The 27,156-nt window shown below is 41.5% G+C and overlaps 1 protein-coding gene across 1 annotated transcript; it reads right to left on the reverse strand.

Moving 5' to 3' along the window:
- Positions 1 to 3,622: 3,622 nt before the first annotated feature.
- Positions 3,623 to 24,385, reverse strand: LOC308309471 (uncharacterized protein; the record flags this gene model as incomplete). Its single annotated transcript, XM_080755338.1, has 8 exons — positions 3,623 to 3,648; positions 4,662 to 4,734; positions 4,862 to 4,936; positions 6,248 to 6,357; positions 6,645 to 6,788; positions 7,882 to 7,912; positions 10,811 to 10,972; positions 23,696 to 24,385. 8 exons carry the CDS (start codon positions 24,383 to 24,385, stop codon positions 3,623 to 3,625), a joined length of 1,311 nt encoding a protein of 436 aa, XP_080611464.1.
- Between the last annotated feature and the right edge of the window lie 2,771 nt (positions 24,386 to 27,156).

Raw genomic sequence — 27,156 nt, forward strand, 5'->3', positions numbered from 1 at the left:
CAGTTGAACCACAGAAGAGTGGAGAAGACTGGGTATCTTAAACAAGCCAAGTCCAATTCCAGCACTTCAGAGCAGCTCCTCCTTCCTCCGCCCTTAAGGGGTTCTGTCTGTGCTGCATGAAACATTTACTCAGGTCTGTGTCCTCTTGAAACATTTACTTCACTGGAGAATCAAGTTTAACTCAGGTCTGTGTGTCTGCAGGGGACAAAGAAAAACGTGAAAAAGGCACAGCCACAACAAAGAAAACAGAGGCTTCATCTGTTAACCAGTAATTCTGGTTGATTTGGACATTTGTGACAGCCACTGATCAAAATTAGTTTACACACTACTGGTAAAAGAAGAGCTGTTAAAATGCTCTTTTTTCCTTTCTATTTATTTGTATACACACATCTCTATACAACAAAAAAATTAACATGATCAATATTTCCCACAACTAGTATAGGTAGTTTAGGTAGTCAGCTGACTACTAGTTACATAGGTATAGTCAGACAGAAATGCAGATTTTACCACATGAACTGCATGTAGGCCTAATGTTAATTGCAGCTATAATGGTGAACTTGCACTCATATGCTGTGTTAACGTTAGCCTATACTCTAACAGATAGAAACAGTCACTGAAATTAAATGTAGTGTACTGTTATAATCATGAGTTGCCCATGTACTAAGTCTATATACTTGAACTTGAGATACAGTGTACTTGATATGTATTGTGTGCTGCCTGTACTGTAGCCTACTTTATGGATAGGCTACGAGAGACATCTCAGAGCCAGCAAGGTCAGCCCTGTTGCATTATCATGTCACGTTTCTATGTCTCATATCTTATTGTCACGTCATTATGATCCAGCACTATATGTTCCCTGTGCCGAGAACGGTTCTTATAGTTGAACCAACCTTACAATGTTGAGGTCTGAGAGGGAATGCACCAATGCACAGTACGTTCATCATGTTAAAAATGTATATCCACATTTGTTGAATGTGCTAGCACATTGCATTCAATATTGTGTCCAATCACAAAAAAAATGCCTTTACATTAGCCTACACATGATTCCCAATCGGAGCTAGGTAATACATTGGTCAAGTTAGTTTACTCTTTTAACCGTGTAGCTACTCACCTCATCATACGATCGAAGCACCATCACCAGGAACCATGCAGTTTACTTTAGATTAGCCATTGCACAGACAGCCTGCTTACATTAAGTAGTAGAGAAGTTACCGTTAGAATTAGCTGTGAGGTTAATCCTCTGGAAAACATGTCACAGCAGACAGCTTCCCTGAGAGAGAGAAACCTAAGGAGGTTGACACTTGACACACACACACACACACACACACACACACACACACACACACACACACACACACACACACACACACACACACATTTTTCACAGTGTTTCCTTTCCACCTTTATTATTTATTCTGCTACAAATTGCTTTGTTTGTTGCATGCATAGTTCCACACAGTTAAGACAAGTACAATAGCAAAGTACCATATAACATTTCACTTTAGCAGAATATAATATAAGTATAGCTACCCCCAGATCTGTCAAATTCACCTCCGTTTTGTCAGGTCTCTAAAACATACACTTACTATACTAAGATTGTTTTTCTGTGTTCTTTTGTATCAAAGTTTTCAAAAGGTACAGTAGGCTGCGTAAGTATTGCCTTGTAATGTCTCATAAGAGAATGTAAAGCCTGAAGGCAAATGGTGATTTCACATTGTAGGGTTATGGAGGTGTGACTGTCTCTGAATTCAGTTTGAGTTATGTTTATTCAAACTAAAGTGAAAATATGAAAATTCTTATCTTTAGACAAAAATACAATACAAATATATTTAATTAAGTTCTCTCTCAAAATATTTCTTATGATACCTGTCCTAAGAGACCTCTCTCACACAGTCACATAATTTTAAAGGATATTAAATAACTTTTTTATGAAAACCAATTAAATAAAATGAAAAGAATACACCCACAGAGCTGTTAAAAAGGTGTGGAATAAAATTATTGCTTTCTCCCAAAAAAAAAAAAAGATTATAATGGTGAAATAATGATTTTAATATTTGTGACCAAATTTGACTGAGGGACTGCCATTGGATTTCTTTGAAAGCAGTGAATCATAGCTTCATATTGGTTGTTCAGTTTGACCCACCAGTTTTGGAGATATGGCTTATAGAGTAATGTCTTGCAGAAAACAGGCTTGAAATAAAAGGTTCACTTCTGTGGTCTCTAACATTACATCTAGCATGTTTAAGCCTTTATTATATATTTACATGCCGATTTCAGCCATGCTCTAGTATGAGAAGTCTGCCTGTGCTATTAACTCATTTTGGAGAAGAAAAAAAAAGTATTTGCGCGATGGCAGGCTCTCAGTCAAATCTGGTCACATTTGTGTCAGCCTGGCAAATCTGCAGAATAAATAAGCTGACCATTATCCGCATGTGTCAGCTATTGGGTAAGATATTTTCTTTCCCTAAATACTGTATATTCTTGGAAGGCAGCCATCACGTTGCTACAGTATGTTGCAAACCACATGATTGCTACCTTATTATAATGATGGAGAAATGGCAAGCCTTATGGAATAGAGTTGTTGTAAAAGTGCAACATCAAGTCACTGAATGTTTTCTGTTGCTCCTACAAATAAGGTAGTGCAATGTGGTGGAGATTACTATCTGATGAATACACTCAAATATACTATATATTTTCTCAGTGTTCATGCGGAATATAATATGAATCAGTAAATCATAAGTAAACACGCCTATTGCAATAAACAAAATGACCAACTTAAATACCAATGGAGGACCGTCTTCAAGAAGCTCCACATACAGCTTTTAGGTGTGCTTAAAATTACATAAATATAACTCTAAAGATTATCTCTGATTATAAATTAAGAGGTGCGTCAGTGCTACATTACACATACTTCAATAAACATATAGCCTTGCTCTTGTCAAATTGTAACACACATAATAGCTTAAGACATTAAAAAAAAATCTAAACAATTGTGTGCCCAAAACACAAATACACAATACATATTTGACATGATCACATGAGCTAATAACATATAACTATATTCTAAGGAGTCCTCAGCATAAGAAAGTTAATGCTGAATGAAGGAGATGCTGGCATACTACTATACATATAGTGACAAAGATAATGTCTTGCTATAGTCATTAACATAAAGGGCATTTACTTTATATGCCCTCTACCTAAACAGTCAACAACCACACCCACAGTATACATGTTATCATTCATCATCACTTAATGAAAAGGAACAATGAAAACATGAGGTGAGTTCTTTTATGTTGAACTCTAAAGACTGATTTATACGTTGTCGTACGACAATGTAACGCATCAACAATGGAGTATAAATTAAGTTCGAAAGACAGCAGCATATAATCATTAGTTGCTCTTGGCTGTGATTGTCAGCCTTTGTGTGTCAGTGTGGCAGTTGTAGGGCAAGGGTTTGATATGTTTTGTCCATTGTTCAAAGGTTCAAGATCAGCTGTCCATCCTTTTCTTTACTTGACTTTATTATGCCCTTTAGAACTTGCCTAAGCATGGCCAATCTTCCTGGGGTCCATTACCTCCTTCTCCGGGAAATAAACCAATGATCAGCTATGCTGTCAGGAACTCATCGAGACATCATCCTCACGAATTCTGTGAATTAAGAAAGAAAGAATAGATGTGTTGTTTTACATGGCCTAAAAAACTACAACTACTCGTTGTGAGCTTGTATCTGCTATTCTAGACAAATAGATTTGCTTTAGAGGGAAATAATGTGAAAGAATGTGTGTGTAATGTGAAACAGGCAGCTTTAATATTAAGATTTGCAACACTGGCTGCTCGGCAGGCAGTGTAGCAGTATTTTCCTTGTTCTGTTGGTGACATAATCCTTTGGTGTAGAGATAATCTGACAGACAGACCTAGCTATTCCCTTCATCGTTTCACCTCACTCAGTATGCTGTCAGGATATCAGCCAGCATCATGTCATGTTGGGCTTTTCCTTACACTTGTAATGTGCGTGCGTGCGTACGTACGTGTGTGTGTGCATGGATGCGCAGTCAGAGAGGTATTTAAAGCAGAATGAAGCCTGCCTAGGCAGATTTTGTGCTGTTTTCCTGTACAGGTTAAAAGCTACATACGGGTAAAAGCAGGACAGGCAGGCTATATACAGTAGTACACTGTGATGTAAACCAGTGTTTTCCACGCCAAGGACCCCCAAATTGACACTCATTAGCCCGCGGACCCCCATTTGAAAATATATGCCAAGGACCCCCAAGAGAAGATTTGTACGGCTCTAACAGTGATTTTCATTTCAAGGGCCCCTGTTTTGACCTGAATTAGGCTACGGTCCCCCATTTAATGGCATTTCTATCTCTGTGACCCCAATTTATATTGTAAAATCAATGTTAATTTAACTCTGAGAGTGTACAATTGGAACCAAATGGACCCGTTAGGGTCCCCTTTCAATTTGTTCCCCTCTCTGAGTTACAGAAACGTAATGGTCCATTTGGTTCCAAACTATCATTTACCCCCTGGAACTCCCTCAGGGACCCTCCAGCGAATATACTTATTATTATCATTAGCACACCTAATTATTTCATAATTAGGTGTGCTAATTGCAACCTTTAACAATACTGTCAACTAACTGTCAGTCAATGTTACCTCACCTTCAAAGTCTACATGCCCGTCACCATTAAGGTCAATGTCCCGTAATATGTCCTCCAGATCTCTGTGGCCAACCTACCGAAGAAAACATTGGACTGTTCACACATTTGTACTATTTACTACACCAGAGAGACAAAACACTAGACAGATTAGATTTTTGATGGGTAGACCGTAGGATAACGTCTTTTCGATATGACCTTACCTGTTGTCCTAACAGTTTTTTCATTGCCTCCCTGAGCTCTGCTGTGCTGATTTGACCATCACCATTTGTGTCAAACTGAGACAGAGGGAAGCGGAGAGAGAAATAACTGCAACAATATTACAGTACCTACAATGGTATACATCAGTGATTCTCAATGTTTTAATTTCAAGGACCCCCAGTTTTCTTTTATCCTCAATTGGGACCCCAATCTGCACGAGCCAAAAATAGCCGTTCTACAAACTCTTCTACAAACGAGCTTGTATATCTGCTATTTTTGGTGAGCGACACCGGCATCATAAGACACAAGTTAAGAATTACTCACACCTACGTATGTTGTTGATAATTACCACAGCAACCAAAGCTGATGTCTGAATACACACATTTATCTGATCACTTGCCAATAACAGTGTGGACAGTCAGTCCTAAAGGTCGTATTTGAGAAACAAAATGGATTTATCTGAAGAAACAAAAGCTAGTCTACCTCTGAGTAACTTGACCAAATTATGGTATGGCTATCCAATGATTATATGTAATGTATATAGAGCGTCGCAGTCCCGCCCCCTTTCATGACGACGACTAAGCCAACTCGAGTTGTGACAAATCATGACAATAAACACAATATTTTGGACCAAACGAATAATTACAAAGAAGAAAAACAAGAAAAAAAGTGTTGTAACCTGCCGTTTTCTTCTTCTTTCTAATTATTTGTTCGGCCCGAGAAATTGTGTTTGTTGTCATGATTTCTCACAACTCGAGTTGGCTTTGTACAAGGCTTAAAAGGTCTTTAAATAAATACTTTTTGAAATGTCTATGAGGAAAATGAACAATCATTTCCTGGGCCCTGGTAGGGGGCGGGACTGCGACGCTCAATTGTCAGCCTATGTCAGGAAGACCTGGCCCTTAATTGTGTTCACTCCTCCTTGCATTCCTAAATCATTAGTCATTAGTCAATAACTCACCTGCTGTCTGTTGCTCTAATTAGTTTGAGGGTGTATATTCGAGTTAGTTTCAACATCACCATTTGTCAGTTTGTCATAGTAATGCCGGTCTTCTGTTCCAGCCTGAACCACCACCCACTTACCTGTTTGCTCCTGGACTGAGAAGTTGACTGCCTCTGTTTTGGATTAACCTTTTGCCTTGCCCCTGCCTTGTTTTGCTGTTTGATGACATACTCTACGGTATGGTATTGACTTTTGTTCTGATTTTGGAATCTTAAGTAAAGACTGAGTTAACTTTCATTCTGCCTCTTGCCTGCTGTTTTCTGCATTTGAGTCCTTCTGATAATTCTGACATGTATTTAATGCAGGGGTACATAATATATCACAAAATCCATATAAGAAAAAAGAGAAAGAGAAGAGAAAAATATAATAATGCTAGAAAGATCACCTCCTTGAAAGCATCCCGCAGCTCCTTGACTCCAATCATGTCTGCCGTTTCAGCCAGAAGTTTTGGCCCCATCAACTCGACAAAGTCTTCAAAGTCAACATGCCCTCCCACTATGACGGAGAGAAGGAAAAGTTCACAGTAAGTTCAGTAATGTAAGGTCTATTAATTTGGTTGTGTACACTCCCTTGAATCCCATTTGGATGAGGTACTGAGATGTTTGTTATCCCATGCGGTAGGTTTGAGTCCAGATGGATATGTGCATCAATGCTATTGGCCTTGAGATTTCGGTTTTGTGTATTGATTATGTGCACGCTTGTTTGAGTTTGCCAATAAGAAGTGGAAGTGCAAATGGTCATGCTGACAAAGTAGCACTTAACACACAAACAAGATTACTCACAGTTCATGTTGATCTGCTGACTCAATTCTATGAGTTCCATCTCAGTCGGCATGTAGCCCATGGTTCTCATGCAGTTTCCGAGGTCTTTGCAGCCAATAAATCCATCCTTGTCTTTGTCAAACTCTCTAAATGCTTCACGTAGTTCTGAGGTGAGGAGAACAAAGGTGTGTATGAGAGAGTGGTTGCTCCATAACAAATATCTCTGTATTTAGCAATTTTGGGATTCTCTTATTTAAGATTGTGTGTGTGTGTGTGTGTGTGTGTGTGTGTGTGTGTGTGTGTGTGTGTGTGTGTGTGTGTGTGTGTGTGTGTGTGTGTGTGTGTGTGTGTGTGTGTGTGTGTGTGTGTGTGTGTGTGTGTGTCGGCAACAGCAGCAGAATTGATTAATCCCCATGTTTGTGCCGAATCTGGGGGGATTCGGGGAACGAGATCAGTGGAGCTCCCTCTGGTTTTGTGCCTGTGGGCGGTTCTCACTCTAGATAAATGGTATGACGGGTCCCTTGAGTATCTTGAAAACCAGGCCCATTTCAAGTTGCTGTATTCTGTCCTCCGTCCTGAGCCATCCCACCCTAGCATAATGAGTAGGGGCTAGGTGAGTCCTACGTGTGAGGTCTAGCAGTAGTCTGATTAGTTTGTTTTGCATTAATTGATACATTGTCCTTGTGCCAAATATCATACACTTAGTTTTACTTAAATGTGTCATTTGCCATTTTCCCCCCCTACATTTGCGAAGTATTTCTTAAAATAATTTGCAATTTTCATTGAATTATTTTAGTTATATTGTCTTTTATAAAGTAGTTTGGATAGTCTGCTTTTGAAGTAGCCTACTCTTTCTAATTATGTTATTTAATGCCCTCATATTCGTATATTAGTTTTCTTTCTGCGAGATACTGTCTGTTCATATACTAATCTCTCTATAACCTTCAAAATGGAACATAGAATGGAAACAGGGCGGTAGATCTCGGGGTGTAATTTGCGTCCCTTTCTGGCAAGTTTGAAATCTTGTGGGACGTGACACTGACTGATGGAGAGAAATTTGCTATGAGCAAGCGGTGGCTGTGTCTCTGAGAAATCTGGAGGGGATATTGTCGTGGCTTTGTTTGGTTGCAGGGCACTCAGCTTTTTAAACACGTCAGTTGTCACTGTGAAGTTTAAAGTCATCTTTGCAATCGTACACATAGGTCTTTGTAGAATGCTTGGATGTGCTTTACACCATATTACGCTTAATATAACATACCATCCATTTCTTCTGGCCTCAACTGTCGGTCCTGTGAAGGATCATAAGACACGGTTAGGATTCAAACAGCTGAAAGCAGCTCACAGACACCAATCTCCATGATACAGTAAAGCAACATAGAACATAACTAGAAAGGTGTGCTCAGGAGAGTGAAAATCTCCACCAGGAGGCATGTTTTCATCACAGAAAAAAACCCAAGTAAAGGCCTATTCATAGTCTGGATTTTCGGTGGTGAGGTGACCACCGCTCCGGTGGTGAGCTGACCACCGGAGCTGAAATAACGTTGAGCGGTGGTGAGTAAAAACAGAGAGAAGGGCTGGAGCGGTGGTTTGCTCTTCACCGCGGCTCGTGACATCATCTTGTAGTTCGGTGGTCACCTAACCACCGAAAATCCAGACTATGTATGAGCCTTTACAATGTAGCAGTGGTGGACGTTATTTTGTTCCACAAATCGAATGTCATGTTTTTCCCCACATAGAGATGTCTGTGACTGTATGTACAGTATATATACTGTATTCTGTGGACATGGTAAAATCATATATACTATATTTAATAAATACCTGTTTTACTGTTTTATTTACTTTATTAATATTGTTTCTTCAGAGAATCAAATGTTTTATGGTCATGAATGGGCTTTTGATCTGTGGAACCACAAAATGGCCACCACTGCTATGCCCACATTGCAATATGAGTGTATGATGCTCCCAGCTCCAATATAATCCAGTATATTCCGACACATAATTCTGAGCAGATGTACAAAGTCTTGAGTCAATTATGTTTGTATTCACTAGTCAATCAAAAGTTGTGATTCATTTATTTATTCACGCTACACAAATTCACAATTGATTGTACATAAAACCGAAAAGTAATTTACTGTAGGATGATATGAACACAGCTATATCTGAAGGCGAGGTGACAGACAATGACAGAATAGTCTCAGGAAAGAGACCAGTATGATGACAATCCCCATGAGAGGCAGAGTAAGAGAAAAGAGAGAGATTGGTCGCCATGACATATTTTATGTAGGGTTGTCTGGATCAAATGACCCAAATGTTATTTTCAGATACAGCATGATTAGATTTTGTGCCAGCTTTGCAGATCAACACTCTCACTCTGTGAAAGGGACTAAGACTTACTTAACTGAGTTGAATGTGCACACATTCATTATTCTCACTAATTCACATTAATATTCTCATGTGTCGGTGTGGGTTTTGTGGTACTGTATGTTGCCACGTTTATACAGTACATTTGACAGTACAGTGCATTTTGGTGTTAATCTAACATTGGCTTGCACCAGTGAACAGAATTTGTACTGCTCAACATATACAGTATGTCTGCGATTGGTTAGTTTTGATCCGTAGCCTGAACTTATACATTGGCTTGCCCTACAATTAAATATTAAACAGACGATTGTCGTTGATGTTGGAGAATTTAGGTCCTTTGCTCGCATTAATAGTACAGTATACAAATATACTGACCTGCCTAGTATTATGCAAGAGGGCCTACTGCAGACAAACACAGACGCACAGAGCCGGACCATCTCCTCTCCTGGAGGAGATGGTCATTAGATACTGGCATTTAGATGAAATAGTAGCAACAAATGAGATAAGACAAAAATACTGCCACGTTGTTGTTAAATAAAGTGTGTGTGTGTGTGTGTGTGTGTGTGTGTGTGTGTGTGTGTGTGTGTGTGTGTGTGCTTGCATTTAAAGTATTTTCACAGAAGTTTGATGCCATGGTTTAGGGTCCCGGGGAGGAAGGAATTCTAAGTAGTTTATGTACTTATTCAGTGTCATTGACTCAGACAAACTTCATTCTCCATCTCCACCCCCACATCCCTCAACAACAACCTTTTGAGAGCCCTTCATCGGAATGGGCAGCACAGTGGTGCATGGTGTCACAATGTCCTTTGTTTCTTCGGTTACGAGGTCCAGTCAGAGACATGAGAGACTAATTGCCAGAAGGACAGACGCATTTCTTGCCATCACCATAAAAGCCTATTTTATACTTTGTTGTGCAATGGTGTTGCTTGACATAAATAACAGATGTTCAATGCAATGCATTGTGTTTGCACTTGAAGATCAGTTATTTACGCAAATTACACATTTTAGTAGGGCAACTACATGCATGAATGCACATCATGCATGCATACACGCACACAAACTGACACACGCATCAGAGGAATTCTAGACAAATTAACAACAAATTCCCTATATACTGTACAGTACTGTATCATTTTCTCAGTATCAAGATATATCTTGTCATAGGACCCTATTGTCTGATCTTGTATCAGATGGGAGAAAGACAATTAATTGTGCACATACAGTAAGGAAAGGTACTATGTTTACCCAGGGTAACTGGACTAAGCTCAAGAACTTCACAGCTCTTACTTTTATTGCATGTACTGTATGCCTACCCTATAATCTCGGCCAGTGGTGGAAAGTATCTAAGTAGTATAAGTATAATTTTGAGGTATTTATACTTTATTTCCAATTTCCAATACTTTTACTTCTACTCCACTACATCTCGGATCCAAATATTGTACCACTACTTTATTTTTTTAAACTTTAGTTACTAGTTATTTTGTAGATTTTGACTATTGTTACAAAACATACATTAACCACTTCAACCCGTACATTTCGGCCATTTGAAAAGAGCACACAATGTGTCGCATCGCGACGCATTGTGAGCTTGTAGATTTTTCAGATGATTTTTATACATTTGAAAACTTAAAATGGGACATTCTGCATAATGAGTACATTTTGATGCCAATACTTTTGTACCTGTTCACTCAAGTACATTTTGAATTCCGGACTTTTACTTGTATTTCTATATTGCAGTATTGAATTATTTTACGTAAGTGAAAAATGGGAGTTTTCTTTCCACCACCGATCTTGGCATGCACATGTTATTGTCTGGACTTACGTACAGCCTGACCAGCGAGGCCCTTGCGTAGAAAGATGCATGCAGGCCCCAGTACGGTGAGCATGTCTGGTCCACTCTGGGCCAGGGCCACTAGAGGCTCAAGATAGGCCCCCCCAGAGCCCCCCTCCTCACAGGACTGCACTGCTTTGTAGCTCCTCTTCTGGTCCTTGAGCCACATCCGTGGTGGGGGGTGTCAGACACGGGTGCAGGAGCAGAGACAGGGGTATAGAGACCATGACTCAGTCAGTGTGTGGGTCAACAACAAAGGACCAAGCATGGAGTGTGTGGAGATCAGAGGTAAAGTCACTGTCAGGAACATGCCTGTCAGTCACAGTGCGTAGTGGAGAGGTGTCGGGGTCGGGATGTGTGAGTCACAATGAAATTATTCACCCTCGCATTCAGGCGGGGGTACGGTAGATTTTGTGGTGAGTAGTCTCTCGAGTGGTTAGAAATTGATGCCATTGCTGCAACTGTCTCCGTAGAGTACATTACTATCACGCAGAGTGGAAACACAGAACTCTGCCACACTTTTATATTATCTTGCTTACATAAAGAAAAAATATTTATATATTTTTACATTTTTACATCGAAGTATGTAAGCAGTTTTTCTTGTTTGAATCTATAGAAGACAGTGGCTATGGTTATGGCAATATTGGGGCAGCAGTGTCTCAGGAGGTAAAGTGTATACATTCATATAAATACACCATTTAACCTAGATCAGAAAGCACAAAGCATGGTGAGTTTTGCTTTTGTTTGATACTTATGTTATGATGTAGATCATCCAGAGACCACTGCTATTGAATATCAAAAAGCCTTTCTGGTTTTCAAAAGGTAACGATTTGCCTACAGTGTATAGTCTACAGCAGCTGGTTGTTAGTGGGCAAAAGGACAGTTAATAGGAATTGTCCAGATGATATAGGACCAGAATGATTCAGCCAGCCATTACATTATAACTGACAATGAACAGCCTTCATTATACAGAGAGCTACAGGTTAATTAAAAAAGGAGGGAGATGTCATTGCCATTGGACTCATCTATAAAGTCAAATGAGGTCATCATAATTATTGCTCTCTCAAATACCACAAATGTTTTCATTGTCAGGAAAGGTATAATCAGAGGCTGAAACAGACCTCAGTCTCTACCAGACCGTCATTCTGCTTGTGGACAGCTAATCTCCGGCACTGTTGGGCCGATCGCAGCAAAACTGTGCACGCACGCACACACTCCCTGGATGCATGCCAGAGCATTTTTCATATTCCATTCTGATTGTCTCGATAGCCTCGGTACGCATGCTTTTATTTTCGTTCACATTCGGCTAGGCTGAGGATGAAATGGCACATGAAAATGTTCAAATCAGCCTCATGGTGGAGTTATTATAACAGGCCGATTCATGTTTTTACCTACAGTATAACTGCACCGAATTGTGTAAAACTTTGTATGTCCACTCCCTCCAGGCCAAGGAAAACCTTGACTGACTTTTATAGCGCCTCCAGGAGACCGACTTATGTAAAAGAAAAATATTACTTTTAGCCAAAATTCACTCAAATCGGTACACATGATCTCTATAGTCATGTGATCGAGACAGATCGGTTTGATTTTTCATATTCCATCCTTATTGGTGCATTCCGAACATTGCTGGCACACAGTACTTTTTCTAGTTTAAATTTATTTTAGATGGAAAACAATCCGTAGAAAAACTACGAGCCCAAATTGCCCAATAGACGTTTTTAGCCCAATCTCGGGGACATACACACACACACACACACACACACACACACACACACACACACACACACACACACACACACACACACACACACACACAGGCTAATCTGACCAAGTGAGGCATGGACCATTGCTTTCTGGGGATACAGCAAATCATCATGCCAGCTAAATACTATGAGGCTACGCACGCACTACAACTTATATAACAAGACAAATATATATCAAGCCGGGGTGGATTCAAGCAAGAACCTCTCAAACATTAAATATACTCCATGGCATCAACCATCAAGAGTTTCACGTCATATTTTACTTACATATTACGGGATGTGGATGCAGCTGCTTACAGCCTCTTTGCTCCTGTACAAGAGCGCGTTCAAGCATGCACTGATATGCTCAAATTTGTGAGCTACCTTGTGAGCTACCATAAACACATAATAATCCTCTGTTAGCAAATTGTGAATTGGATGCAACAGCAAAATGTGGCAAAAGACTTCTCTCCTCCATGGTAAAATTGCTATAATTCCTAAAAAATCAAGACAAGGATATAGACTGTAGCGAGGTAAATTCCAATTCAGATATTTCGCAAGCCATGGTTGGAAAAGACCAGTCAAATAGTTGGGACAGATAGTGATTAGACAAACATGCACAAACATCCAAGTGAGTCAGGATGACCACAACCAGAACGAAGAACCTTACCTTCTTGGAGAAATGTTTAACAGAGTTTCCCATAGTAAAGTCCTTCTTGTATTATCTGTTTTCTCTAACCCTGTCTGTATTAGTATGCCTGTGTGTGAGTGCACGTGTATGCATGTGTATTTGCATATGCATACAGTATGTTTCCAGGCATGCATGGGGTAAAGAGTGAGTAGATGGGAAAGGAAAAGACAGTTCAGTGGGTCACTGACTAAAATAAGAGGACATTTGAAGACAGATAGGGAGGGGAAATGACATAGAGGAGAGATTAGGTGAGGGAATGAGTAAAGGCAGTACAGGAATTATAGAAATCATAGGGAGAAGGGTACTGACTACTGAGAGTGAGGGAAGGACACTCAAAGTCAAGGGTATACAAGGAAAGAAAAAATTAAGGTAAGAAAAAGTAAAGAGAATGGGAATACAATTAGGTAAACAAAGAGTGAAGGGACGATCAGCAAAAAACGATAACAGAGGAACATAAGAGAGGAAACATGCATGTGGTCAAAGCAATACGCAGCAAGACGCAAGTGCCCCAAGTAGAAATGGTAAGATTGCTTATTCATTCGCTCTCCATCCTCTCTGCTTCAATTCTCTCTCTCTCTCTCCCCCCCTAGTTTCCTCTGTGAGGCTGTCAAATCCACTCTTTCCTTCTCTCTCTCTCTCTCTCTCTCTCTCTCTCTCTCTCTCTCTCTCTCTCTCGCACATTTTAGACCATCTATGAAGGGAGAATGTGACAAAGAGGCTCGTTTGGTCAAGCATATTACCTTCCCCTGAGCAAGAGACACAGTGGAGACACTAATCCAAACACGCACACACACACACACACACACACACACACACACACACACACACACACACACACACACACACACACACACACACACACACACACACACACACACACATATACACTTGATTAAACATACACGGATGTGAGGCTCTAGAGCTAAAAATATAACTCTCTCTCTCTCTCCCTCTCCAATACTCCCCACAAACCCCCCTGGCACTGTAAAATCCTGAGTGTTCATTTGAAGCTACTTATTTTAATGGATAAATGTTTTAATAATTCGAATGGTATAGTTAGTATATGCATAGCATTGCAATACAATCTTATAAAACTAACTAGCACGTCTGCAGTGGTTAGAGGTGTGGTCCTCTTAATTCCATTGATCAATGGTGTCGGGTAGGGTAGGACACCAGGACAGGTTGTTAATAAAGATATTAGAAGCAGCTTGGATTGGAATGGACTCTAGATAGATAGTTACCACATACGCTGTTATCTTTATTGTAAATCAGTTGCGATTACCTCTCTCTGTCGGGAGAGTGAGACAGCTGATATAAAACTTACAAACGGTAGCTAAACTGTTAAATTAAGCACTAAGGATCTTGCTGGGAGGCATCTCTCTGTGCCCGTATGCCATTACTGGAGCTTTCAAACATGGATAGAAAAGTAAGTGCATGTCAAATGTGGAACTTCAACGGCTTGAATTCAGATGATCAAAGTCAAAATATGCAAAGGCTGAATAAGAAGTGGGTTATGCACTGCATCACTAATGCTTAATTCATGCTCAGATGTGCTGCCACTCGCCGAAAATAGCAGATCTACAAGCCCACAACATGTCACAGGTTCAACACGTTGTGAGTTTGCAGATCAGCACTTTATTTTTTGGTGCACGACACCTTTGTGCAGCAAAGTGTAAATTGGGTTTAAGATTACAAAAATGTACATGGATGGAGTCACACACGTGCACGCACACACACACGCGCACACACACACACACACACACACACACACACACACACACACACACACACACACACACACAACAAGGTGTGAGGTCAGTGTCTTTCTGTAAATACAGCAGTCGTGTAATAACTAGAATTTCGCGCCCGTAATAATAATGCAATTTATACCATATACTGTACATACATAATTCTTCCGTCTATCACCACATAGTCAAATTGGCAGTATTAATTCAACTCCTTTATTTTATATTTTTTATGGAGGGACAGACCGTATGCTGACAGGAAATGAGGAGAGAGATGGGGGGGGGGGTGACATGCAGTAAAGGCTGTCGGGATCGGGAGTCGAACCCGCGGCACACTGCCAGACTTGGATTACCAGCCAAGGTGCCTGGACCGCTGAGCCATGGCCCAGGCCAATTCAACTCTGAGTGTGACAATTTACCCAAATGGATCCTTACGGGTTAAAATAACACTGATGATTTAGCTTGTGCTTTCATGTTCCACACGTTCTATGTTCCCCGCTTTCACTAACCCCAACCCTAAGGTAAGGAACATAGAACCCGGCGAACAAAGGGACGACCCCGTCCAAACATCTCACACCTCCCGTCATTCTCCATCCTCTAAATCCACATCATCATTTCCTTTCCCTGCTTGACCTCGTTTGTCTGTTCTGTCTCGTTTTAACATGCACTCCCTAACATCCATTACACCAAAGCCGTCTTCTGTGGCACTTTAATTCAAATTGTCTTTGTTTTTTGTCTTTGCTGAATCATTCAGACCTCTCACCAGAGGCTCATTGTGAACTTCACAACACATCAGACATCAGACTCGGGAGCAGTCAGCTCTCATAATGTCAGCCCAGGGAGGATGCTGGCATGCAATCTCCCCCCCCCCCCCCCCCCCTTCTCTCTCGCCTTGCTCTGCCTCATGCACGCACTACATAAATAAATAGTTTATACTACAGTACACAGGATATGTATCACTTTTTTGAATGAAATTGAGATTATTGAGGTTATTGTATGAGAGTATCATTCCAATGGTCATACATATGTGTGTATTGTATTATTATAACTGTATGCGTATTTATGGCATTGCTACTGACACATGCTGGCAGAAATGCAAAACAGTCACAGTTGAATATGCAAGGAAGGCAGCTAATTCTACGAGGAAATATTAATAATTGCTTTCGCTGTTTAATGAAGATTTTGAGGTCAAAGATAATCCTGTGTGATCCTCTTCCATCAAGTGCGTTAAATGAGCTGTGAGATGTGGGAGGGGTACACGCAGGATCATTATAGTAACAGCTCGGATGCCGCTATCATGCTTTCTCTTCTCCAACCACTCAAACATGCAAGGATTCTTCATCGCAGGGCTGCAACTTCCTATAATTCTTTGTAGAGATTATTCTATTGATAGCTTTTTAGATTAATCTAATAATCCAAAAGAGTGTTACTGCAGCCTCACTCCCAATCTTCCGCCGTAGTCTTTAACCCACCGTATCAGACTCCATCATGGCCCGTAGCACCTACCCTATACCCCCTTAGATAGCACTTTGTGTAGACTTGGATAGCATTTGATACAGACGTATACAGTAGCATGTTATGTAGACAGCACTAGAATTGCATTGTATGTAGTCACAGCACTTTATTGCGAACGCAGTGAGCACTTACTATGAGACCTAGCAGATCATGTCTGTCCGTGTGTCCGTGTGTCTGTCCCGCTTTTGTGCCCATATATGGAGCTGAGTGATTTGACTCAGCCATAACCATATAAGGAGTCCCCAAAGCAGCTATACGTCCAAATATGGAGTGTGTTGCATCAATCACAAACAAATCACTCCATATATGGGCACAAAAGCGGGACAGACAGTTGCGTTCGCTTCCCGCGTTTGCGCGTCTTACTGGTATTATATATACAAGCATAGTATAGTATATATGTATAGTTTATATATATATAGTTTCATTATATAGATATTCCACTGTTACGTTCTTAGCTTACACATTTTTCATGATAACTACTTTTTATGTATGTGATGTATTGCCATTGCTTTTTGTTCTTGCTTAATGCAAGTCGCTTTGGATTAAGAGTTTTCAGAAAATGGAGAAAAAATGTGAAACATGGCATGTGAAAAAATACTGCCTCGTCAAAGTTGGTGGTACGGTGATTTTATACATTGTCAGATACTTGAATGTATCCTTATATTATCATCACTTTACCCCAAAACAGCTCAAGTGGAGTTAGGAGGTTTTTGACCAATGTGGAGATGAAAAGTCTCCGAAGTTGGAGTTAGGAGGTTTAGTCAGAAGTGCTTTTTAATACTTTTCATTGGTTTAATTTTGTAAAACCCATTCTGGTACTGCGCCTTAGCTGGGGACCAGATACATGAACAAGCGAAAGGTAAACGGTTTCGAGTCGACCAATGGGCTCGACTGACGAGCTTACGCACAAGCTTGTGCACAGGGTTGCACACCAAGGTGACATTACTGCGCAATGTGCACATGCGAGTCGCCGCGGACGAGCCCCGCGACGTCACCGTTAAGAAACACTGAAGAAGTGGTAACAAGCAGTAAAAAGGGAGCATGCCCTGGCATGATCAACTACATAGTGAATAGGCAGGAATTTCCGCTTACCACTCAAGTTATTTTTATACCTCTATGAAGTAGGTCGTGAGTGGCTTATATTGTCGGTATCAGCGGGAGTCTGTCCCCGTTACAATTCTCTAGACCCCTGGTCTAGAGAATTGGTCTGATGGCCACACCTACCATCAGCTTCCAGTACGACTTGCCACACGCAAGCCGTGCTAATCATACGCTGAGTTGGCGGTGCCCGCGATTGAACCCATGTACTATGAGCTACCCGGTCATCTAGTACCTGTAGTCTGTGTGCCTTTTATTCCCATATATGGAGATCTGTGTCAGGTATGTCCAAATATGGAGTCCAGGCCAGTCTATGGCATCAGTATTATGATGTCATATTGATGATATCAGGTTACTCCATATGGGGATTATCTATATTTTCAGGAGATACACTGATCTGACCGGCTTAGTCCCACAACGCCACTCCCTCGGGTCCCCTGTGATGCGCACGTCAACAGGTCGACAGGTCCCCTGTGAAATGCACGTCAACAGGTCGACAGGTCCCCTGTGAAATGCACGTCAACAGGTCGACGGGTCCCCTGTGAAATGCACGTCAACAGGTCGACAGGTCCCCTGTGAAATGCACGTCAACAGGTCGACGGGTCCCCTGTGAAATGCACGTCAACAGGTCGACAGGTCCCCTGTGAAATGCACGTCAACAGGTCGACAGGTCCCCTGTGAAATGCACGTCAACAGGTCGACAGGTCCCCTGTGAAATGCACGTCAACAGGTCGACGGGTCCCCTGTGAAATGCACGTCAATGGGTCGGGCGGTTCTTGAGATATGCGTGGCATTTAGTGCGACGGAAGGTCGCAAAACAATTCCTATAAGATACTTGAATGTATCCTTAACTATGGTTAACTATGGAATCGCACATTTCCTGTCAGTTGGTGTGTCGGGCACACCTGATGGTGTCACATCATGTGACATCATCAGGGATGGAGATGTGGAGACCCTGATGTCATAGTAAATGCGATCTGCTGTCATCAATATTGGCCAGCAAATGCAGCAACTCTACATCTAACCATTTTGAGTGTTTGTGTAAACACAAACATTGCGTAACACAAACATCGAAAACGAAGGTGAGGACGTAAATTCTGATTGGCCGGAATGAGATGATGTATGATGATGTACGTACGATGATAAGAGCGCCCCTCACTTCACACGGGTGTGATTTTCTTTTTAGTTCCCGTGAGATTTCCCCATTTAAAGATTATGATAATTGATAATATAGGATATATGATAATATAGGATGTATCTAATCTTTGTAATCTCTCTCTTTCTTACACTGCCCTTTATTCTGGGGCCGTGCGAGTACTAACACGGTCTTTTTCCGGTCACCCTTACTGATTAAAAGGCGTCCATGCATTGACATTAGCTACTGTACGTCATGAATGATGTATGAGATAAGTACACCTGCACCCGTTTATGTGGTCTGATGCCAATGGTGTGCGAGGGGCAGGTGCCATGCCAATTGGGATTCTATATTTCAATGCTTTACAGTCATCAGCTGTGTTGTGTTGTCAGTTAACCCAGAAAGAAAAGAAAAAAAAACCTTTGTAAATACTTTGAGATCTCTCTCTCTCTCTCTCTCTTAGGTACATTTTTTTTTGTTTATAACCCACCCTGTAATTTCATTATTATTGTTTCATTTCATTCACCAGTTTTTTAGTTTTTCTAAAGATACGTTTTTTAGATACCAGATACGGACCTCTGAGCGGTTTCGTGGTCAAGAACAAATCCTCAGAGAATATCACTCACTCTCTTTAATGATGGCTCTGTCCTACAGTATCTCCTCTATCCTCCTCACTACAAGGTTATATAAAGACGCAAAGGACATCTACAGTGTGTACAGTACACACGCACTCACATTGAAGTCATAAAGAATGAACAATTATTGTTGCGCAACTGTCAATCTACATTGTGTGTGAGACTGTGAGTATCCTTTCTGTGACTTCACTTCAGATTACGTGTGTGTGTGTGTGTGTGTGTGTGTGTGTGTGGATTACAGGTTAAAATTAGAGTTCAAACAAAATCTACAAGCTCTCGAATTTTGGAGCATACTTTTCTCATTTCTACCATCATAAACTTACTATAGATGTCCTTTCCTTCTTTAGGCTAATTTGTAGGAGTAAGGATAGAGGAGTTAGGATAGAGGAGTTAGGAGTTAGGACAGTCACAGAGCATATTAAGGACCTGAGATGCAGCCACGTGCACGTTGTGCAGGCACGCACGTGCACACGCATCACTGTAATCAGATTTTCCCTTCCAGTGATGTATCAGTTTTCATGTTAAAGGCATAGAATGTGTTGTCTACAACAACAAAACCCTCTCCTTGCTCCTTTTTCACACAGATCTATTTTTGCCATCCATACATTGTGCTGTGCCATCTGACATCAGGTCAGTCTGAGAAAGGGAGAGTGGATGGTTGAGAGTTTTAGAGAAAAAGGTGAGGTGAGTTAGCACAAATCTCAGCTGCCTGCTTAGAGCTTACAAACTGTAAAAGTACATAATACGGGTGAGAGTAGAGACTAAAGAGTTGATGGATGTGTTTTGGGTCTGAAGGGTCTCTCTCTCTCTCTCTCTCTCTCTCTCTCTCTCTCTCTCTCTCTCTCTCTCTCTCTGCCTCTGTGTTAGAATTCCCATGGCTACTAAATAGTGCTTGCTCCCTCTGCTGGTTAATGCATAATTCCAATCCTTTTATCTACAGGAGGCTGATTAAATCCTTCTGAATCCTAACAGTTTTCTGAAAAACCTATGTTTCAGTGGTGCTCAACCTTCTCATGTCAAGGACCCCCAGAATTATCTGTATTTGGCCGTGGACCCCCATCTGAAAATATGTTGTTCCAGGGACCTCCCAAGTTCAACCTGAAACAATATATATTCAAAGATTTGCGCCACATTGTCACAATTTTTCAAAAATAGCAGATGTACAAACTCATAGCGTGGCACTCGGTACCGCACTATGAGCTTGTAGATCTGCTATTTTTCAATATATGATTTGTTTTTCTAGCCCAAGGGCCCCTACTACTGTAAATCCGGCGCTGACAAAGACACATGGGTGTGAAGATCTTTCACTAGAGGCATATGTCTAAATTCTGGCAATTATCAGGCCTCACTCATGCCTTTTAAATTGGTGCCGGGGAGATGTTTGCACCGGAATCTGTGCTTTTCACGAATTGTCCAACTTGCTTTGTCAGTTACAGTACTACATCCAAAGGATTCAAAACTATGCATTCTCTATTCTTCAAGGTGTTTGCCATTAACTCAGGCCTCACTCATGCCTTTTAAATTGGTGCCGGGGAGATGTTTGCACCGGAATCTGTGCTTTTCACCAATTTTCCAACTTGCTTTGTCGGCTACAGTACTATATCCAAAGGATTTGAATATTTTTACCAACACAAAAAAAAAACGTCTCCTCTCCTCCAGCCTCTTATAATCAGGTCTTTGGGCAAGCTATTTTTAGACCTCCCTGGCAGCCAATGAATTCTGTAGGGATTGCATACAGCAGACCTTGAAGTTATATAAGAAAATATGAAAAAAAAATTGTGTGAGTATTATCTCACTCTGCAGTCAGCACTGTACAGTTAGGATATCTTTTCAAAGACGACTTATGGCTTCTCAGTCTGAGTATGTGGGCACATCATCTAAAATGAAGTGCAGCTCCTTAATATGACAGCTAGCAGACCTGTGCATTAAACTCAGTCTCTTTCTCCTTTCTTTCACCCATCTGTCTCATTTTCTCTCTTTCTCACATGCACGGCGCACAGTGCGCACACACACACACACACACACACACACACACACACACACACACACACACACACACACACACACACACACACACACACACCCTCTAATTCACATGCCCTTCATAATCCATCTGTTACCTTGCCAGTCCAATAGCCATGAGTGCATTCAAATACATTTATTTCAAATTCATACCTCTCATAAAAACATTTGTACAGTCTTATGACATCACAGAAAATAGGAAGCAGTCACAGTAGCCTACTTGAATTTAACTATACAGTGCCCGGTTCATACCTTGTTGCGTGCCGTTTTAGGCGTGCAACACCGTGGCGTGCAACTATAAATCAGGCCTAACTAAGGCGCAGTTGTGACACATTTTCTGCTTCAGTTTCACACCGCTGACCATTTACCAACCACGCTATGCTTAAACTAGAGATTATACTCTGTCATATAGTTGGTATGGAAGAAATGGCACATCTGCCATTTTTCATTATGCGACATCGTCGTCGTAAAAATCTGGCGTAGCTGCTGTAGAAGGTGATTAGAAGAGCACTCAGTACAATCACCAATTTACTCTATGGCCACTTCCGCCAATAGTTCATTATCAACCTTTCAGTTCACTGTTGCTCCTGCTTCTGCCCCATTATTATCTCCGCCAGGCCGGGTGGCCATGCAGTGTCACCCTGAAAATAGCGCATAGTAGCACGACCGTAACAAAGCATAAATCAGGGTTAAAAAAACTTGAGTGATGATCTGGCCTGAATTGAGTCTAGTTATTCCTGGGCCCTGGCACATATTATTAGCACATGGGGAGCAGTAATTGTCTTCTCCTGGGCTTTTACACATCCTCACCAACACTGAGGAAGAATTTCAGTGACACAGAAGAAACACAGAGGAAATATACAGTAGGTAGTCTACTGGTAGTCTAATACAAAAGACAAAACTATAGTGCTTGCCTTGAGGTGAATTGTTAGTACAGGTCGTGAAGGTGATTGATGCAGGAAGGAAGAGACGGGAACCATGGACCCTCACTCACCACAGTACCCTTTCACCTGCAGTCTGTTCTCCAATAGTCAGAGTGCTCATTTCATTTCATTCTTTCTACTGTGTGTGTGTGTGTGTGTGTGTGTGTGTGTGTGTGTGTGTGTGTGTGTGTGTGTGTGTGTGTGTGTGTGTGTGTGTGTGTGTGTGTGTGTGTGTGTGTGTGTGTGTGTGTGTGTGTGTGTGTGTGTGTGTGTGTGTGTGTGTGTGTGTGTGTGTGTGTGCGTGCGCACATCTGTGCGTGTGTTATGATGTGATGTTTTATGCCTGCAAAGTTTTCCACTGAGCTGAAAGATGATATCCCTGCCATTACTCAGGTTACAGGGATGAGGACGGTGGCCTTCTTCATATCGATGCACATGACCCATCCTGTAGCCCCCCTCCATCAAACTAATGGTTATCAGATAGGCTACTACATATTTGGTCTGAAAACATACATTCATTTTTAATCTGCTCAGTAGGGTGAATGGGTGTGTGTCATCACGCTTGGCCTAAGCCATTTATACTTTGTCGTACAATGGAGCTTAAATTCAGCATTCCCTCTCCTCTCACTTTTCCTTTCCACGACCACTTGTCTCTCATGTATTATGTATAAACGCCAGTGATATGGATCATTTGCCTCTGAACTTTTGAGTATTCACAATCACCATAGGCAATAGGCAACGCATCTTTAACAAACAAATTAAACAAGTGCCATTCCAGAGCACTTGGATTTCATATGAGCTTGTGGAAAAACCAATGCCACATTCTCACTGATCAAAGATATTGATTCTTTAAAAAGTACAGGCGATTGGACTACATTTTCCATGCAAAGGTGTCATGATAACCAAACTCATCCCTTTGTAAGCTAGACTTGTATGTCAAAAACTATTTTGTGAAAGAGGTAGCTATACCTGCTTTCTAAATGGGATACATTTATATAAATGGGTTTATCTCTAGACTGAAGCCACTTTAATTTTAACTAGTTCTTGCGATAACTCAATTGACTTGTTTATTTGTTATTAACAATGCATAGTTATTTTTGGCATATAATCTGTAGACACTGCACTACAAAACACCCACACTTGTAGCCTATTCATGTAGCATGATGCATCAATGAACCTATGAAATGCTAGAGTTTGAGTTTTGTTGGATGTTATTCATGAAATGGTTCAAGGCTAATTTGTCTAAACATTTTCTACTCTAAATAATTCTTTAGACCTACAACTTAACTTGAATTTTTAATCTTAATTTGGAAACATTTAAATATTGTATTCTTAACTAGTTTATTTTTAGTCAGCAACTCATATGTATCTTACCTGCCCATAAACTGACTTGACTATTGGGTGAAGGCTGGAGTCATTTTCAGCCGAGGTTGTTTTGCTCAGTCTTTTGGAGCTGCGGGTGGATGTGGACTGGACGACGGGACTGCTTCTCGAAGGTGCATCAGAATTTAGACTCGAAGATGACCCGACATATATTTTCTCCTTGGATTCAAAGAAGAAAGCAGTGTCGTCGTCGTCCACGTGTTTTGGATACGAAGGAGTTGGTGATGGTGAGGTGTCCTGGAAAGAGATGCATCGATGCGGTGCTGGCACCCGCTCACCTCTGGAGGAATCGTGATGGTGATGCCTGGGCTTGGAGGCTTTGCTGCGCTGGCTCCGATCCATCCTGTATCTCGCGTCCTCTTGGCCATAAGTATAACCATCATCGACGACAGGGCTTGTCTGTCGGTGGGACTGGTTCTTGTGTGCCCGATTCTCACCTCCATTTCGAGAGCCGCTGTGCCTTGGCTGACAAAGAGGTCTGCGGGCACTTGCCTCGCAGTCATCGGTCCAGCACGTGTCCTCGGTTAAACTACCTTCAGCACGGGTGGAATGATGATGATGGTGACTCCGGTGACTGCGGTGACTGGTACGCGAGTCCTGTTCCGAGTGCGCAGACCTGCGGCTTACCGAGGATCTCAGCAGGGAAGTGGTAGATTCGCTTTTTGGGAGAGAAGAGCTCATTGTGGCTCTCGGACGCGGTTCTCTGCAGTTGTCAAGCCTGCAGCTGTCTGGAGGTCGTCTAAGGAAAGTAGCCTAGCTATAGTTCACCACACGTGTATAAGGTGTTCTGCAGCAGGGTGCAAACTGCAAAGGCAGCCTCCTTCCTCCTTGATCAGAGGCAGAGCACAGATGAGATGACCAACACTCTGCAGCGTATTCTAACACCCAGTGATAACTAACACTAGAACAGAAGTACCCACCTAGCCAATCAGCGTGAAGATAATGAAGTTCGCACCCACCTGCCCGTCATTATAGCAAACGAGAGATTGTTTAATGAGCAAATGATTTGTATTTTGTACAAATCATATTATATATAGGTTTGGACTTATTCCTATTTCCTGCAGGTCCAAAAATGAAGTGGACAATCCGACACTTTTAATACACATAATACATATTGACTACAACGCTGCAGCGTATATAAGTTAACTTATAGCCTTTTGTCCGACGTCACTGGAGAAGATTTGTCAGAGTCAGACACAGGCCGTCAGGCCCTGTTTGTGTTACGGTTGTTAGACAAATGTGCTGACGCTATTTTAAAGAAAAGGGAGAGAGGCAAGGGTTGATTTAACCTTTGTTCTACTCCTGAATAGGATTTCTGATGCAGATCCTTTCCATACTCAAGAATATCAGAAAGAAATAGCAGAATATCTGTTGCAACATGTACTGTATGAAGATAGAAATTAATAAGTGATATGGTTCGTTGTGTCCTCAGGTCCTTGAGTCACTTTCCTAATGACTTCCCTACTTTTTCCTTTTCTTAACTTGAACGATCAATATTTAGTAATAGTAGGCTACTACTGTTGGTAGGCCCTATACCTACATACTACCCGCACATTTAAGGCCCCTCCACGTGTCATGTCGCGTGCATGCGTGCGTCACGTGAACTTAACTTTCAGTAACATCAGCACCCTCCCTGCAGCCACTCCCAGTGGATGAGGCACGTGCCCCCTCTTTCAACACTGTGTGTGTGTGTGTGTGTGTGTGTGTGTGTGTGTGTGTGTGTCTGTGTGTGTGTGTGTGAGAGAGGTGAACTGAACCCATGTGTCCACTGTAAGGCACTAAGGCTGCATGGGAGGTCGAGCGCTGTCCATGGTGCTGAAGGTTAAGTAAACGCACACACACCTTGTTTAATTGAAAATGTTCCGTTAAATTACCACTCAGGATTATACTCTGGACTGTGCTGTATACGTCCGGCCTTCATTCCATCTGCAAGGCAAGCCCACAGTGTTGAATCTGAGAGCAGATGCCCCATGAGATGTGAGGCACACGCGTGTAATTTGAATACATACTAACACAAACTGATCTGAAAAGTGAACAGCTTTTCTTTCCATTCTCAGGGGAGTTTGTGTTCTCTGACATCTGTGTCTCTCTCTCTCCTCTGCTCCAGGGGCGGCCAAGTACAGTATACCCCCCACCCCCACCACCATCCACATACACACTCACAGTCTTAGCAGACTATACTTTAAAAGTTATTTTTATACCGTATGATGTTCAGACCTCTTTCATGTTCCATTATTTATGTAACCATACCCTACAGCCCTCTCGCTATTTGGGCATAAAGGTTTTCCTCTTTCATAGCGAGGGGGCTTCGAACCACTTTAACCATGGAGTCCCTGTTTTGGGCATGTCATTATAGGCAGAGATTGTCAGAAATTGATGAAAGATTTTCATTTTCATTTTCATGAAGCATTGTGAGCAGTAATTGGTCCAACAACAACACATCTCAACCTCCCTATATACTGACTTTAGTGACGCTATATGGTCTTTCGTGTGTGTGTGTGTGTGTGTGTGTGTGTGTGTGTGTACATTTCCACTTGCACACAAGATATCTCAAAATCAAACTGGCATATTGCCATGAAACATTGATTGCCCCCATGATGCTGCCTCTGGTAAAATAATAAAACTCATAATCAGATGGAACACCTGCACATCAAACACAACATTGATTAGATCTCCCTATTCTTGTGTTCTCTTTCCAACTTTAACATTTACACATGGTCAATAAACTATAATACAATGTGCTATTTGTAAAATATGCATTTTAAAACACGGTTTCCTTCTGCATGGTGTTGTTGTACAGCATGCCTGTGTTCACGTGTCTTCTGATGTCTCCTCACCCCACCCCCAAACACACATCTCTCCATCTGTACACATTGGGCTACAGCAGGGGACGAAATGAGCCCCAGGGTCCAATGTGGCCCATTTGAAATCCACTGAGATAGAGAGAATAAAACAGCAGGATGTTAAGTAATCGGCCTACAATTAAACGGCATGTATTTTAAAGACATGATCATCCCGGAGCTTGACCTACATGGAGTATAAATTATTTACGGGTAACTTAATTGCCGGTATGTGTTATTCAGGGGACACTGAGTTTCAACACGGGTCAATCTGTTAAAATGTAAAAATGTATAATGGGTTATTCATTCTCAAAGGCGTTGATAAAATTGCATTTCATCAACACTTGAAAGCTGCAATGTTGTTTTATGTCTTAACCGAGATATAGACGCAGGTTTCCTGCATGGGAGACCAAACATCTAAAGCTCAGCCAAGAGCTGAAGTAGATAATGTTAGTGCTATTGGGAGAGAGGTGCTAGTTGTAGAAGTGGAGACACGAGACGAGAGAGCCACACACCTCATCCCTCAACCCTGCTTGCACTGGGAGACTGGGAGCTAGAGCGCTGTCCATGGGTGCTTAAAGTTAGTGTCAGCCACAAAGTATTGACCAAAAC

This window comes from Protomyctophum bolini (genome assembly GCF_963924005.1).
Source record: "Protomyctophum bolini genome assembly, chromosome: 22".
NCBI classification, from domain to species: domain Eukaryota; kingdom Metazoa; phylum Chordata; class Actinopteri; order Myctophiformes; family Myctophidae; genus Protomyctophum; species Protomyctophum bolini.